The sequence below is a fragment of the Cervus canadensis genome, chromosome 12, assembly GCF_019320065.1.
Source record: "Cervus canadensis isolate Bull #8, Minnesota chromosome 12, ASM1932006v1, whole genome shotgun sequence".
In the NCBI taxonomy this organism is placed as follows: domain Eukaryota; kingdom Metazoa; phylum Chordata; class Mammalia; order Artiodactyla; family Cervidae; genus Cervus; species Cervus canadensis.
The window spans coordinates 23,759,757-23,777,120 of NC_057397.1; the positions used below are offsets into that span (position 1 = coordinate 23,759,757).

The following is a 17,364-nucleotide window of genomic DNA, read 5'->3' on the forward strand; positions in this document are numbered from 1 at the left end:
AAAGACCCTGATGCTGTGAAAGATTGAAGGCAGGAGGAGAAGGGGACGACAGAGGATGAGATGGTTGTGTGGCATCACTGACTCGCTGAGTAAGCTCTGGGAGTCGGTATTGGACATGGAAGTCTGGCGTGCTGCAGTCCATGGGGTCGCAAAGAGTCGGACACGACTGAGCAACTGAACTGAACTAGACACGGTTTTGATCCTTTCAGGAATAAAGGATATTTCATTTCTAAAACGGTAAAGAGTAAAGTGTTTATCTAATACCAAAGCATGTTCTAAATTGTAGCCCATAGTTGTAAATGACAAGCCAAGAGAATTAACAGATACATTTTAGTTAATTCAAAGTTGGCATTTTAAACCAAAAAAAGAAACCCACAAAACTTCATTATATACTTTTGCACACAGTTTTCAAAGGGTGTGGCCAAAGACAACAGAAAAATCTGTAAGTCTGCAGAGAAACTCCTCCTTACCTTTCCTTCTGGCTGCCCTTGTGCTGAATGTGATGAGCCGTGTGCTGTTCAAAGTAGTACTCCTCCAAGTTAAGCAGGAGCAAAGAAAATCTACATTTGGGGAGAAAAAAAAAGGTCAGGTTAATTTTTTTAACATATTAAGAAAGCAGAATATTTTACACGTGTTCCCAAAGTGTTTTCCATCTATTACATCAAAAAAGACTTATTAACTGTGTATCATGTGCCAGGTATGCCTCTTCATCCAGAAAGACCTGTCTAGCTATGCCAAAAATAAAACTGTTTTGTTGCTCAGTCACTAAGTCACGTCTGACTCTTTGCGATCCCATGGACTGTAGCCTACCAGGCTCCTCTCTGCATGGAATTTCCCAAGTAAGAATACTGGAGTGGGCTGCTATTTCCTTCTCCAAATTTGTTTACCAAGTGGATCTATTATTTCTTTACAGAAACTCCAAATTTCAAGAAACAAAACTTGTTCTTGCCTGAACAAAGCTCGGAGCCTTCCCACCTACAGAGTTCTCGTCCTCTGTTCCCTGTGACTGCACCCTGGGCTTCTGGCCCACACACACCACTCCAGCGACAGGGCTCAGGGGTGGGTGGGTGCCTCTTGCTCCTCTCACAAGACCACAAGCCTCTGAGAGGTAGATCTTTAGATATTCCCCTGTACTCACTGGAAAAGACCCTGATGCTGGGAAAGACTGAGGGCAGGAGAAGTAGGGGACGACAAAAGATGAGATGGTTGGATGGCATCACCGACTCAATAGACATGAGTTTGAGCAAACTCCGGGAGAGAGTGAAGGCCAGGGAAGCCCGGCGTGCTGCAGTCCATGGGGTTGCAAAGAGTCGGACACGACTGAGTGACTCAACAACCAACCTAATGCTTGCACAATGACTATGTCACAGATAAGATAAGCAAGTTGAAACTGAATGGGATTGAAAAATAGTCCCTTTTAAAGTTTGAAGTGCTTTTTTAAAAACAAAGCATTAGCGAAAAGTATTATTTAGCTGTATGGCCACAGAACCAAACACATGGCAAAGAACTGGAAGCAACGGTTTTGTTTTGTGGGAAGGACCCGGAAACACCAACGGCACCGAGTTACAGGGAGAGACAGGTTTGCATGGAAACGTGGCACTGGAGCTGGGTCTTGAAGTTCCTATGTAAGAGGGAAAGACATCTAGATTAAATTTGGCAGAACAGATCTCTAGATTAAATATGGCGGAATAGAACCTAGATTAAATACGCAGAATAGACCTCTAGATTAAATACAGCAGAATAAATATGTATGGTTTATTTCTGCTCCCTCTGGAAATAACAATACAAGGTAAACAAAAGTATTTTTTAAATAGTAAAAAGCCATAGACTACAGAAAATTGGAGAGGTGTACAAGCAAGTGAGAGAGAACAGTAAGTTTGTGAGCAACAGACAGTGAAAGTGAACAGACAGCAGATGGAGGAATTAGCAGTGACCAGAAACCAAAAGAGCTGATGCCGCCAGAGAAGGCACCAATCAGGAGAAAACCAGAAGTTTCAGGACTACAGGAATAAGGTAGCAAGAAGGCAGGGATGACGCCAAGGTGATGTTCAAAGTCCAAATGAGGCTAGTCACTGAGATTCCTCCCCTAAAGTCCTCCCGACAGTTTTTCAATAACAAAATTTAAAAAGGGGCTCTAAACTAGACATCAAGCACAGTGCGGAGCATGAGAAGAAGGTGGTTACAGAAAAATCAGGAAGACATATAACACTCCAAGTAGCAATCTGGTGGATTATCTTTGGAAAAACCTAGTCCTAGAGAAAAGACCCATGGCTACCAGCATTTGAAAGAACATCAACCCACACTGAAGCCCAGCAAAAGAGGCCTGCCCACAGGAATTACATGCTTCCCCCTTAAATATAAGACACCCCAAGATGACCAGCTTCCAGTGTGAAAGAAATAGACCAAGCAAGCAGAAGAACACAACCTGAAGGACTAGAAATGATGTACAGAAAAAAAGGTCCAAAGACTTTAATTAATATCCTTACAAAGAAGAAATTATATCCATAAACCAAGATATGGCTCACTTAAAAATTTTGAACCAACAGAAAAATAACTCATAAACTAAAAATAATGACAGCAGGAACCAGCTCTACCATCACAACAGGCAGCTTTTATTGGGCTGTTCTACACTGTAAAATCCATGAACAAGAATTAATCATAGGCTAAACTGCCAGAGCTCAGTGTAAAATGCTCACTATTAGTACCTACTGTGAATTTCAATACAATCACAAAAGTTAGGATTGCTAGGAACATCCTTTGATGCATCAGGTAATTTCCAGGAAGGTATAAATCAGAGAGATAGTTACTAAGTACCCTGCCCCTTACCTTTAGCTTCTTAATAAGCTGAAATGCTTTGCTTGGGCTGCAGCTAGGCAACCCTTCCTCCTTCTCCTTCACCTCCCCACTTCTCTTAGAGAGAGGGTAAAATAAAGTAAGTATTTGTCAATAAGACCATGGCATAATTTTGTTGCTGTGTAGCACAAGCAGCCTTCATAAACAGCCAGCTTTTCCATACAAATAAGATAGAATCGTATCTTTAATATTGTTAAAATGTCATACTAGCCAAATGTCTATACCAGCCAAAGCAATCTATATATTCAGTGTTATCCCTAGCAAACTCTCAATGGCAATTACTGCAGAAATAGGAAAAAAAAAAAAAATCCTAAAATTCATACAGAATCAGAAAGCTAAAATAATTGAGAATAAAAAACAAAGCTGGAAGTCTCACAGTTCCTGTATGAAAAGATATTACAAAGCTACAGTACTAAAACAATGTGGTACTGACATGTAGACCAGAGGAACAGAAAGGAGCGCTCAGAAATACTCTCGTATTGATCGGGTCTTCGACAAGGGACCAAGGTCACACAATAGGGAAAGAACTGTCTCTTCAACAAATGGAAATCTGGGTATTGACATACAAAAGAACGATCCTGAACCTTTCATTATATATAAAAAAAATCAACTCAAAATTAATTAAAGGCCTAATTTTAAGACCTGAAACTATAAAACTCCAGGAGAAAACATAAGTGGAATGCTTCATGACACTGGATTTGGCAATGACTTCTTGGCTATGACACAGCAAGCACAACAAAAGCAAAAATAGATAAGTGTAACCACATCCGACCTCTGTGACACGGAAGTATGACTGCTACTCTGCAGCAAAGAAAACAACCAACAAAGTGAGATGGAGGGATTTCCCTGGGGGTCCAGTGGCGAAGACTCCATGCTCCCAATGCAGGGGGCCTGGGTTCCATCCCCAGTCAGGGAACTAGATTTCACGTGCTGGAACCAAGACCCAGTGCAGCCAAATACTAACAAAGTGAGAAGGCAACCTACAAAACTGGAGAAAATATTTGCAAACCATATATCTCATAACGAGTTAATATTGAGAACATATAAAGAACACCTACAACTCAACAAAAATTAAACTAAAAAATGGGCAAAGGTCTTAAATAGACACTTGTCCAGAGAAGATATGCAAATAGCCCCGTGTATAAAAAAGATATTGAACATCACTAATCATCAGGACACTGCAAATCAAAATCTCATATACTATTACAAAATAACAAACACTGGTGAGGATGTGGAGAAATTGCTGGTGGAATTGTGAAATGAGGCAGCTGCTATGGAAAACAGTACAGAGGTTCCTCAAAAAATTAAAGATAGAACGATCATGTTCAGGTTCCCTCTGGTGGGCAGATGACTCCTATCCTCCCTCCCAGCCTCACAGATTCATGCATCTCTCACCACCCGCTTCTTTGTTGTTGTTTAGTCACTCGGTTCTGTCCGACTCTGTGACCCCACAGACTGTAGCCCACCAGGCTCCTCTGTCCATGGAATTTCCCAGCCAAGAATACTGGAGTGGGTTGCCACTTCCCTCTCCACCTGCTTCTTTAGCTACTCTTTAGTCCTTCCAAGTCATCTAATTGCTCTAGCAACCAGGGTATGTTTATCGACTCCTATTAATTAAAAGGCTTGGCTTCTAATGCTCCATGCCTAGAGCCAGAATCAAAAGCACAATGAGGTATCACCTCACGTGGCTCAGAATGGCCATCATCAAAAAGTCTACACACAACAAATGCAGGAGAGAGTGTGTGGAGAAAAGGGAACCCTCCTACACTGTTGGTGGGAATGTAAACTGGTACAACTACTATGGAGAACAGTATGGAGGTTCCTTAAAAAACTAAAAATAGAACTACCATACGACCCAGCAATCCCAACCCTGGAAACATATCTGGAGAAAACTATAATTTGAAAAGATACACACACACCAATGTTCATCGCAGCACTATTTACAACAGCCAAGACACAGAAGCAACCTGAATGTCCATCAACAAGAGGAATGGATAAAGAAGATGTGGTACATGTATACAGTGGAACATAACTCAGCCATAAAAAAGAATCAAATGCCATTTGCAGCGACATGGATGGACCTAGAGATTATCATATAAAGTAAGTCAGAAAGACAAATGCCATGTATGAATCAAATATGGAATTTAATTTTTTTAAATGATATAAATAAACTTATTTACAAAGTAGGAACAGAGAGTCAGATTTTGAAAACAAGCTTATGGCAACCAAAGGAGTAAGGCTGGGTAGGAGGGATAAATCAGGAGCTTGGGATTAACATACACATGACTATATAGAAAATAGATAACCAACAAGGACCTGATATATAACACAGGGAACTCTACTCGGTAACCTATGTAGGAAAAGAATCTGAAAAAGAAGGAATATATCTTTATGCATAATTGAATCATTTAGCTGTATGCTTGAATCCTATGACCCAAGAGTCACACTTATGAATACAGTGTGAACATATCAGAGATATTTGCATATCCATGTTCACTACAACATTATTCACAATAGCCAAGAGATAGAAGCAATCTAAGTATCTGCTGATGGATGGGTGGGTAAAGAAAATGAGGCATATACATACAGTAAAATATTTTTCGGCCCAAGAAAAAAAGAAGTCTTGTCACACGCTACAACATGCAGGAACCTTGAAGGCACTGCTCCAGGTGAAATAGATCAGTCACAAAAAGACAAATACCACATTGTTCCACTTATCTAAGTATCTAAAGTAGTCAAACTCTTAAAGAAAACAAAATGGTGGTTGCCAGGAGCTTGAGGGAGGACAGAGCTTCACTTCTGCAAGATTTGAAAGTTCTAGAGATTTGCCACACAACACGTGGACATACTTAATACTACTATACTGTAACTTAAAACTGTAAATACTTAAGTAAAAAAATAGTAAATCTTAGGTGCTCTTTTTAATAAAAGGGTTTTTTAATTTTTTAATTTTGTTGAAGTATGTGGGTTTTTTGGCCAATAAAAATATCACATCAGGTACTAAGAACTAAAGACATTATTTTGGTAAATAATTTATATCCTCCTTAATGTACCAATATGCCTATTTTGTAAGAAATGTAAAACACATAATGAAAGAATATAACTAAATCACATTATTCAAAGTTAAAGGATTAAGAAACCTTTCAGAGTTTTCCTTTTTACTGAAGTGTTCAATTATACCTGCTTGAGAATTTTTGTATGTAAAAATTATTACCATAAATTTACACTGTGTTTTGAACAATGATTTTTTTTTTTTTTATTAGTTGGAGGCTAATTACTTCACAACATTTCAGTGGGTTTTGTCATACATTGATATGAATCAGCCATAGATTTACACGTATTCCCCATCCCGATTCCCCCTCCCACCTCCCTCTCCACCCGATTCCTCTGTGTCTTCCCAGTGCACCAGGCCCGAGCACTTGTCTCATGCATCCCACCTGGGCTGGGGATCTGTTTCACCATAGATAGTATACATGCTTTGAACAATGATTTTCAAACTGCATTCCATGGAGTAAAAGTTTCCATGCTTTAAAAAGAACCTAAAAACCCTTTTATAATTTCATGATCTCAGCCATTAGTTTTGTATCAGTATAACAGACTATAAATCCTTTCTTTAGGAGACCCTGGGTCCTGCTCCTGGGTGTTCCTTAGTTCAATCCACGTTTCCAGAGCTGTAGTGGCGTTTTCTGTAGATAAATTGACACATTCGGCAACTGAACTTTCCTGAAAAAGATTCTGGCCCATCCTCATAAAACATCCTGCTCAACACTTAACCAGCAACGTAAAACAAGTTGACTGCGGGCAGCCCTGAGAGCTGAGGCTGCATTCACAGCTGCTCAATGGTTGTTCAAAGCTCCACTGACAAACAGTCTTTAGACTGGAGCCCGAAGATTTTGCCGGTCAGTCGATTTTCTGGGTTGGAGATGTTGAGAAGGGAAAATGTGCCAGCTCACGTTAGGAGTGTGTTCACGGCCGGCTGTCCTCTACTTGCATCTTTACTCTGAACACCTCAACACGATCCTTGGATGTAGCCAGACTGTAGGGACCCCACTACCTACCTGGAGAGCTGGCTTAACTAACTTGAGCATTTCTTAAAATGGCCTCTGAAACAAGAAATGAAATTAAGGGGTGATCCAGTGGTTAGGGCTCCATGATTCCACTGCAGGGGGCACAAGTACAAGGAATGAAATGAAGAAAATGTTGAACAGACGAGGGCGAGAACATAGTTCTGGGACCCACTGTTAGAAATGTGCCCCCAATGATGTACATTTGACAGCAACCTCTGAAAAAATGAATCTTACTCCACCTAACTCTATGAACGTCAATTTCTCCTTTCTCAATTCTGCTATTAACACAAAAGGAAAGCTTACTCTGCCAAAATTCAGCTGAACTAAATCTACTCCATTTTGCCAACCCACCAGTCAGAACTCTGTCAAGAGATTAGATTAGTGTTAGATGACTTCATAGCGAGTTTATGCTGCAGATGGGTGACTACTTCCTCTTCAGTTTATAAATAATCTGTCTAATCTGAAAGAATACTAAACCTGTGTTTCTCAAGGTCTTTCAGTTTCTTAACCAAGGGTCACAGCCCTGGGAGCAGGCTTCCAGGAGGGTTCTCTACACCACCGAGAAGATAAAGGTAGAGAGAGTTTGAAGGAACAAACAACAGGAAATCCAGATGAATGCTTGATTACTGTTGTCTCTAGCAGAGCTTCTCATGCTTTAATTATCCGGGGATCTTGTTAACAGGCAGATTCTGATGCAGGAGATCTGATAGGAGCCTGAGACTCTGCATTTGCTAACAGGCTCCCAGACAGAGCTGATGGGATAGCCACAGACCACACTTAGTGTAACAAGGTACTAAGTCTCCATGAACCAGGCTTGGAGCATTCCTGAATTGTTCTAAATGTCAAAGATACCATAAAAACAAGCACTGACCCAGGATGTAAAACAGGAGCAGCATGCTGCGGTGGAAAGGGGGCTGGACTGGATCTGAGGACATTTGCTTTAGGCTCAGCACCCCCATGTCGTGGCTACTGGACTCTCGGTAAACCACTTTGCTTTCTCAAGCCTCCAACTATAAATTGAGGTGCAGGGAGCTACAGCTTAGATGACCTCAAAAGTCCTTTCTTAACCAGTGGGTTCATAGATTTACTAAATAAACTTGGGTTTAAAGAATCAGCAGGAATTCCATTTCAGGCATCATGGCAGATTAAATGTCCAAAGAAACAATCTCAATACAGAGCCTCTAAAACTGCTAGATTACTGAAACTTCACACGCTTGGCTGAGGCAATGGAAACATAAGGGAAGGTCTTGGAAGAGAGAAACCAAGAAGTCAGCAAGGCACCGGAGGAGGCTTTTCCCAGCTGTCTGAGCAGCAGAGCCTGAATCCAGGAGGGGACTGAGATGGGGAGAGGGAAGGAACAGAAAAGGCTAGGGTCCCTAAAGTAACAGCCTCTAAGGGTAAACATCCGTTGGATCATAGAAAAAGCAAGAGAATACCAGAAAAACATCTGCTTTATTGACTACGTGAAAGCCTTTGACTGTGTAGATCACAACCAACTGTGGAAAATTCTTCAAGAAATGGGAATACCAGACCACCTTACCTGCCGCTTGAGAAATCTATATGCAGGTCAAGAAGCAACAGTTAGAACCAGACATGGAACAACAGACTGGTTCCAAACTGGGAAAGGAGTACGTCAAGGCTGTATATTGTCACTCTGCTCACTTAACTTATATGAGTACATCATGCAAAATGCCGGGCTCGATGGAGCACAAGCTGGAATCAAGATTGCCAGAAGAAATATCAATAACCTAAGATAGCAGATGACACCACCCTTATGGCAGAAATGAAGAGGAACTAAAGAGCCTCTTGATGAAAGTGAAAGAGGAGAGTGAAAAAGCTGGCTTAAAACTCAACATTCAAAAAACTAAGATCATGGCAACTGGTCCCATCATTCCATTGTTTCCCCATCTATTTGCCATGAAAACAGTGAGAGACTTTATTTTGCGGGGGGGGGGGGGGGGGGGCCTCCAAAATCACTAGAGATAGTGATTGCAGCCATTAAATTAAAAGATGCCTGCCCCTTGGAAGAAAAGCTATGACCAACATAGACAGCATATTAAAAGGCAGAGACATTACTTGGCCAACAAAGGTCCATCTAGTCAAAGCTATGGTTTTTCCAGTAGTCATGTATGGATGTGAGAGTTGGATCATAAAGAAAGTTGAGCGCTGAAGAATTAATGCTTCTGAACTGTGGTTTTGGAGAAGGTTCTTGAGAGTCCCTTAGACTGCAAGGAGATCAAACCAGGCAACCCTAAAGGAAATCAGTCCTGAATATTCATTGGGAGGATTGAAGCTGAAGCTGAAACTCCAATACTTTGTCTACCTGATGCGAAGAACTGACTCATTTGAAAAGACCCTGATGCTGGGAAAGATTGAAGGCAGGAGGAGAGGGGATGAGAGAGGATGAGATGGTTGGATGGCATCACTGACTTGATGGACATGAGTTTGAGCAAGCTCTGCAAGCTGGTGGGAAGCCCTGGACAGGGAAGCCTGGCGTGCTGTAGTCCATGGGGTCGCAAAGAGTTGGACACGACCGAGCAACTGAACTGAACTGAGGGTGAAAATAAAAAACCACCCACGCTACCTTCCCAGAGGGATATGGCAGGACCTTGGCCGCGGGCAGGGGACAAAGTAAGTCTTCTTTACAGCTGAGACTACAAGCCTGCCTTAAGACACATTAGGGCTAGAATTCACACTACCTACTGAGCCCAGTAACACTAAGAGCAAACCAGTATTGTCTCTCCCCCAACCCCAGCACATACACATGCAAACACTCTCTGGAAAAACACTCATTAAACCGAGATTTCCAAAAATAAACTCAAAGAGGCCACCATCAAAAACCATTAAACAAACGAAGACATAAAATGACTAAATGAAGGTCAGTACAAGCAGCAGACCACTCGTCAAACCTGTAAAGTCTACAGTTAATTTATTTTCTGCATCTGATCATTACAATAGTGCTTAGTCTCTCAGTCGTGTCTGACTCTGCAACCCTGTGGACTGTAGTCCTCCAGGCTCCTCTGTTCATGGGATTTCCCAGGCAGGAATACTGGAGTGGGTTGCCGCTTCCTTCTCCAGGGGAACTTTCCAAGCCAGGGATTGAACCTGGGTCCTCTGGCATTATAGGCAGATTCTTTACCATCTGATGGGCTTCCCTGCTAGCTCAGACGGTAAAGCGTCTGCCTACCATGTGGGAGATCCAGGTTCGATCCCTGGGTCAGGAAGATCCCCTGGAGAAGAAAATGGGAACCCACTCCAGTACTCTTGCCTAGAGCCTGGTAGGCTACAGTCCACGGGGTCGCAAAGAGTCAGACACGACTGAGAGACTTCACTTCACTTTACCATCTGAGCCACCAGGGAAGCCAGATCGTTACAAGAATAAGTTAAAAGAAATAGGACATCAAAAACACAAAGGAACAGACTTTTATAAAAAATGACCAAGGCAGCTGTAAGTGAGCCAAATGAAATTAGGAATTTAAAAATATAGTAAGTGAAATTAGGGAATTCCTGGGTGTCCAGTGGTTAGGACTCGGCACTTTCACCGCCAAGGGCCTGAGTTCAACCACTGGTTGGGGAACTAAGATCCCATAAGCCACACAGGGAAGCCAAAAACAGAAAAAAAAAAAAGAAAAAAAATGAAATTAAAACTTTAGTGCAAATTAGGCAACTAGTGAAAAAGTAAGTTTTAAGATGGATTAAAATAACCTACATGCAACACAGAAAAATCAAGATACATATTAAATAGTTGTTATGAGAGATTAGGGGCTTAAGGAGTGACAATAAGCAATATTCCCCGAGCTGAAGATTTAGCTACAAATTTTCCAAAACTATTCCAGTTTGAGGAGCCCCAACTAGCAGAGATGAACAGAAGGAGGTGTCTATGCAGACAAACCCCAAAACAGTACAAAGAAAAGACCTTACAAGCAGCCAGAGAAAGGGCAGATTCCTAACAAATAATGAGACTTGAACAACAGGGGTGTGTTGCAGGCTAATCTCCCCAAATAGAAGGTGGCCCCCCACAAAGCTCCACCTGCTCTGGTCTTGTGTTACTGGCAACAGTCTGGATCAACAAGGTTTGCACCCCGGTGTCTTAATCATGCCAGAGAAAGTGCTGGAAGCCCCCTAACCGTGTTTACAGATATACAAACCTGGACCTCATCCACTGTGTCATGTAGACTCAAGTTCAAGGCTGAGACAGCCCCTGAGCAAGCCAGGGGAGGGGCCAGGCCAACCCACAGCAACAAAAATTGCCTGGGACCTGGAGAGCAAGACTCCATCACAGCATAACAATCCCTCTGTATCCTGGCCCTCGGTCACCCCACGGGGCCCAGGTTCCTCCTGAAGAGAGAAGCCTGACCCTGCCGGGGGCTAAGAGCCACACCCAGAGGGCAGGCACACAGGTTACTGATCTATCTGTACTTTGTTGGGTCTTCCCTCACCCATCCCATGTTGCTCCAACAAGTTGCATGCATATTACAGGATCTTCAAAATGCTGAGAGAATTAAACAACCAGCAAAGTTGATTTTCAAAACAAGGGCCATATAGGGACACATTCAGACAGACAAAAACAGACATAGTTTACTATCATCAGACCCCCAACAGGGGAACTTCTCAAGGATGTTCATCAGGAGAGAGAAAATTCTGCAGGGAAGATACATGCAAGAAGAAATGCCAAGACACTGATAAATACGCATGTAAACTATACAGGTATTAACAAGACAATGATGCTGTCTGATTAAAATATAGATTGCAAACACTGGACCATAACATACTATAATTTAAAATGGGACAAAAGGAGCTAAGTGTCCCAAGGTCCTTATATTGTTAGGAAGGAGGGTAAAGAGAATGACTGGCCTCAGACCTTAAGTTAAACATAAATGTTAAAATTTCAAGGAAAAGCACTAGAAAAACCAGAAACAGACTATATAACTTCCACATTCTTCAGGAAAAATGAAAAGGGAACAAGGAGATCTTGCTAGTTAATCCAAGAAAAGGAAAAAATAAGACAAAATTAAAAAGTAAAAATGATTCCAAATATATCTGCAATATTAATAAATGTAAGTGGGCCAATCTGTCAAGAAATATAAGAATAAAAAGTTCAACTACAAATTATAAGAAATAAGCTTAAAACCTAAGGATAAGAAAAGTTGGAAGTAAAAGAATGAAAACATGTAATGCAAACAACCCAAAGAAAATATAGCTACATTAATATCAGACAAAATAGAAAAAAAATATCACTAGAAGGAGTTCATTGTATGTTGATGAAAAACTTAATTTGCTAAGGAGACATTAATTCTAAGGTTAAGTAGACTTAATAACATACCCTGAAAATAGTTACAGTGAAGTTGATAGAAATACAAAGTGAAGTTAGCATCATGAATCCTCTCTCAATCAGAAAAAAATTCATTAAAGAAATAAAAGATCTAAACAATTAACAAGCTTTATGTTAATACATATACAGGATATTGTACCAATATTAACATCTATCTTCAACATCATATTGAACATTTGTGAAAATTGACTACATATTGTTATAAAACAAAATTTCAAAGTATTATACAGACCTTATTCACTGAGCACAGATTAACAAATTAAAAGAAGATAATTTCAAAATCCATCAGTTGGAAATGTTAAATATCTGATGAGTAAAAAAATGATACCACAACAGTATTTAGGAAAAAACCAAGCAATGAATTCATTAAATGGTCATTTCCATTTACATCATTTAAAAAATCATACAGCAAACACACTGGAAATCCATTTATGCATAGATTCTGGTGTCTTTTTAAATGGTAGCCACTTTGGAAGAAATTAATTTGAGACAGTAATAAGGGAATAAGGTGACAGGTATTTCCAGTAAAGCCAGTATAAATTCTAAGTTAATCAAAAAATTTGCAACATTTATTTTTACTCTGTTTTTTGGTTATGTAAGAAAAATAAATCTTATTTCTTTACATCAGTTATGTCAATTTCTCTCAGCCCATCAGTATTCCTAGCTAACTGAGTGCTGATTCTGACTTTATTTTCAACACCTGGCAAACTCCACAGAGGTATGAAAGGAACAGGATGAACAGTCTTTAAAACGAATGATTAAACCAGACTGTAACAAATCAGTTTTCCCTCTCAGGAATCATTTTCAGTATAACAAATACAGACACAATTGACAAACATATTAAGTAAAAGATATTATATCAGGCAAGAAATTTAACACCAGCATAACCAAGAGAATTATACACAGATAGAATGTTTGAAGCGAAGCTGAAGTCTGAGATATGCCTGTAAAATGATGAATGTAATTTGTGAGCCCAATATAGAATTTATGATCATCATGTTTTAGCCTGGAAGGACAGCTTTCAAGCCATAGGTAAGTAATCTGTTCTGAAACTGTAGACAGAAAACTGACTCTCTCCCAGTAGGGACAAGCCTCAGCTGTCTCAATTTCTCTATCACCTTAAAAGAAAACAGCTGTGGTCCCACCACACCACTCCTAGACCTAGATAAAAAGTGTATAACAATTAGCTTACTCCTAAATCCTGAAATAGAAATATCTAAATAGCTGCAGTTTATAGAATTCCCTCATATGTTAATCTACTGTACACATCTACCATTCCCAACAATTCCAAGACATGTGAACTGTCTTTAGATTTTTACATTTATCTTCATTAACACGTGCAAAGGACATTTCAAAACACCAGTGAGATCAATATGCTTTCTTCCAATCTAAATCTTAACCAGAAGAACAGTGTATTTAATCTGAATAGCCAGTTAGCTCTTTGTTTTCTAATAGTGAAAACTACCCAAAGTTTTACTTTAAAGCATCACCAATAATTGATACCAGTCTAGTCAAGGCTATGGTTTTTCCAGTAGTCATGTATGGATGTGAGAGTTGGACTATAAAGAAAGCTGAGCACCGAAGAATTGATGCTTTTGAACTGTGGTGTTGGAGAAGACTGTTGAGAGTCCCTTGGACTGCAAGGGGATCCAACCAGTCCATCCTAAAGGAGATCAGTCCTGGGTGTTCAGTGGAAGGACTTATGTTGAAGCTGAAACTCCAATACTTCGTCCACCTGATGTGAAGAGCTGATTCATTTGAAAAGACCCTGATGCTGGGAAAGATTGAGGGCAGGAGGAGAAGGGGACGACAGAGGATGAGATGGTTGGATGGCATCACCGACTCAATGGACATGAGTTTGGGTGGACTCCGGGAGTTGGTGATGGACAAGGAGGCCTGGTGTGCTGCGGTTCATGGGGTCGCAAAGAGTTGGATGCAACTGACCGACTGAACTGAACAGCTGTTTAAACCGGAAACTTTCGAGTTGGACTGCTGTTTAGCAAGTAAAAATACAGGACAACTAGTTAAGTTGGAACTTCAGATAAGTTACAAAAATTTTTTAGTACAAGTATGTACTACATATCACATGTGACAAACTAGAAGATTTTTCAGTTTATCTGAAATTCAAGCTTAACTGAGCATCCTGTATTTTAGCAGACAACTCTAAGCTAGAATTCTCCCTCTGTTACCTCCCACATGCAGTCCATCCCAACAAGGCCTATCAATTCTACCTCCTAAAAACATCTAAAATCCATCCACTTTTCTCCATTTCTTCTGCCATCACATTGGTCTAAGCCACCAATCTAAGAGTTTCCCAAGTGCCTCTCTGCTTCTACTTTTGTAGAACTACCATGTTCTCTAAATGTATCAGTATCAACTTTATACTAAGAGATATAAAAGCTAACTTCAAGTTTCCCCTTTCTGGGTCATTATTGAGTAGCTGAATAGCAGCAGAAACCTAAAATCTCTTAAGCAGCATCAGAGGGACCCATGAAACCACAACTCTGAAGAGTGAGGACTTTTCAGGGGTGACCTCTGAAACAGCTCCAAGGAAAGTAACAGTTCTCTTAGGTGTGTCCAAGTCAATGACCTCTATCAATCATCTTGCTAAATGGTGTTTATTGCTACAAAGAGATAAGCTAAGAAAATCTGTGCAGCCACAAGTAAATTAGGAGTTCAATAAAGTTGGTTTTAAAACACGCTTGTCTTTCAGAAAGAATTCTAAGATTTAGAAAGAGACTGCTTGATTGTGAGATATTCCTGTCCTTCAAACTGCTATTCTAAGAACCCATCCTGGTTACTGTGCCCATCAACCCAAGGTTGCAAAGTCACAGAGCAGAGCACTAGAGAATTTAGGTTGTCGGTAAGTAAGAGTCAAGTGAAAAAAATGTGGCACTGGCTTTTTCAGATTACCGATGCTCAAGAACAGTTGCCACCTCCTGACTAATGAATAATAAGTATTTTGGTTGTGAGAGCTACAGTCCTCTGCGAGCGCAGCTAGCCTGTCACGCTGTGTGATCAATGGATAGCAACAAAGCAGATTATACAGAGAAATGCCAGTGCAGGCTTTAAAGATTTGTGTGATACTGCAGAGCTGTAGGAGCTAACCAAATTAAACACAAATTACTGCCATGGAAGTAACTGGCAGAAAACAGGTTTCCCTGTATATCAAACAGGCCTGTGGAATTGTTACAAATAACTCTTAGATCATAGAACATGATGGCAATTCAAGTGTTTCAAAGTTCTTACAATGTAAATTTGAACATTCATCTTTTTAATACAGAATACCCAGTCTTAATGTTGTTGGCACTGAACAAAGAAACTATTCAAGCTGTCTCCACATGAAACAAGCATTCAAAGGGGAAGTCAGAACAGCCTCTTATGAGAGTGAGTTCCTTTATTGAGGATCCAGTTATTATTATTCAATAAACAAGCCTTTCTGTGGATAAAACCTAATGATGCCACCAAAATCGTTCTTGGATGCCCCATCCAAGATACAGCTTTTAGTATGTCGTCTTCTCTACAGCGGAAAATAGAATTTCAGCCTTTGGACACCCTGGCAGAGGCCAGTATCAGAGATTGGTAAGAGGTATGAATGGTCGCACCGGGTCCAGTCAATCTCTATAAAAAGAAGCTTAGATGCTGCAAGAACAGGCAACCCTTAACGCCTGCGCTTGTAGTTCATGTATAATCTGTTTTGTGGGTCTCCATTGATTACACAACGTGACAAGCTGGCAGCACTCCGAGATAACTGGCTCCACAACCAAAATACGTGTAAAATGATTCATTCCCAGTTTCTGTCAGCACCTGGGACTACAGATCTGAGGACGAGCAAGCTGTTTCAGTCACACGAAATGCACTGGAAATTGACTTATAGCAGAAGTGAGCTTTCTTATAAAGGGCTTCCCTTGGAGAAACTGAGGATCAGAAACTGAATTCTAACTGCTCTGAGACCATTTCAGCCTCCACTCGCAGACCCGAGTCCCCCTGGGATGCGCTTTCACGTGCTCCCATAAGGTCCACTGCTCGGCGAAGGACGTCTTGGGGCGGGGGGCGGGAGGAGGGGGTGGTGCGGTGCGGGCTGGACCCCGGCTTTTCTGTGAATAAGGCCGCTCTTTGAGGCTCTCTCCCGGCCCAGGAGGGCAGAGAGCGGCCCGGGCGTTTGCTTTGGGGCTGAACTTGGGACGGGAGCACCTGCGTCTGCTCCGCGGGCGGGTGGTCGCCCACCCGCGCGGTGTCGCCCGAGCGCGCGGACCCGAAGCCGGGGGCCGGGGGGCCCGCCGAGCCCGCTTACACCCCGCTCCCACCCACCCCCGACCCCCGGCCGCGCGGCTCCTTCCGGGTGAGCCGGGCCGCGGCGGCGGGACCCGCGTGGCCGCCCGGGCTTGGGGCTCCGGCGCGGGATGGGCCTGCCCCGCGGTCCCGGCGGCGGCCCGGCCTCTGCGCTGCCCGGCGGGCGCTCACCTCTCCCTGGAGTAGAGCTGCAGCTGCTGCTCGCGCTGCCTCTTCCGGGTGAACGCCATGGAGGGCGGGCGGGGCGCGCGGCTCCGGCTCGGGTTCCGCGGCGCCGCCGGCCGAGAGGTCGGGAACCCGGGAGGCGGGCCGGGCACAGCCGGCCTGCGGGCCCCACGAGGAGAGCGCGCCTGCGGCCTGGCGTCCCGAGCCCGCGCTCAGCGCCGCATCCCCGCCGCGTGGGGCCTCGGCCGTGACTCAGGTCGGAGGAGGGGCGGGCGCTCGCCCGAGGCGCCCGGGACCCAGGGTCCGGCTTGGGGGTCCGTCCCTCCGCCCCAAACCGCCGCCCCGCGGCTCCATTTCACTGATTTTCCGCCTGAAGACGGAAGCCCACCCTGAACTAAGCCAGCGTGTTGGCCACGAAGGTTCTAAATAACAGTTGAATCTTTAGTTGCAATAACTAGTCACATGACTCTCTTTTTGTTAACAGCTGTGTTTGAGATCTAGCTTACATGCAAAACAATTCAGCCATTTAGAGTGTACCAATCAGTGGTTTTTAGTATATTCACAGATATGTTCAATTTATTGGTGCAGTTGAAATCCAGCAGGACCCTGGAGTGGGGGGCGGGGGGGCTCCTGGGTACAAAAGCCATTCTGGGT

At 42.4% G+C, this 17,364-nt stretch overlaps 1 protein-coding gene across 1 annotated transcript in view; it reads right to left on the reverse strand.

Annotated features, from left to right (window-relative positions):
* NSMAF (neutral sphingomyelinase activation associated factor) overlaps positions 1–17,125 on the reverse strand; it is a 62,819-nt gene extending 45,694 nt beyond the window's left edge. Inside the window, exons 1-2 of the mRNA XM_043483141.1 lie at positions 16,717–17,125; positions 471–560 (exon numbers count right to left, since the gene is read on the reverse strand). Of these exons, the coding sequence (XP_043339076.1) occupies positions 471–560; positions 16,717–16,775 (149 nt within the window). The 5' untranslated portion in view covers positions 16,776–17,125. The remainder of the gene's footprint in view (positions 1–470; positions 561–16,716) is intronic.
* Positions 17,126–17,364: the final 239 nt, after the last annotated feature.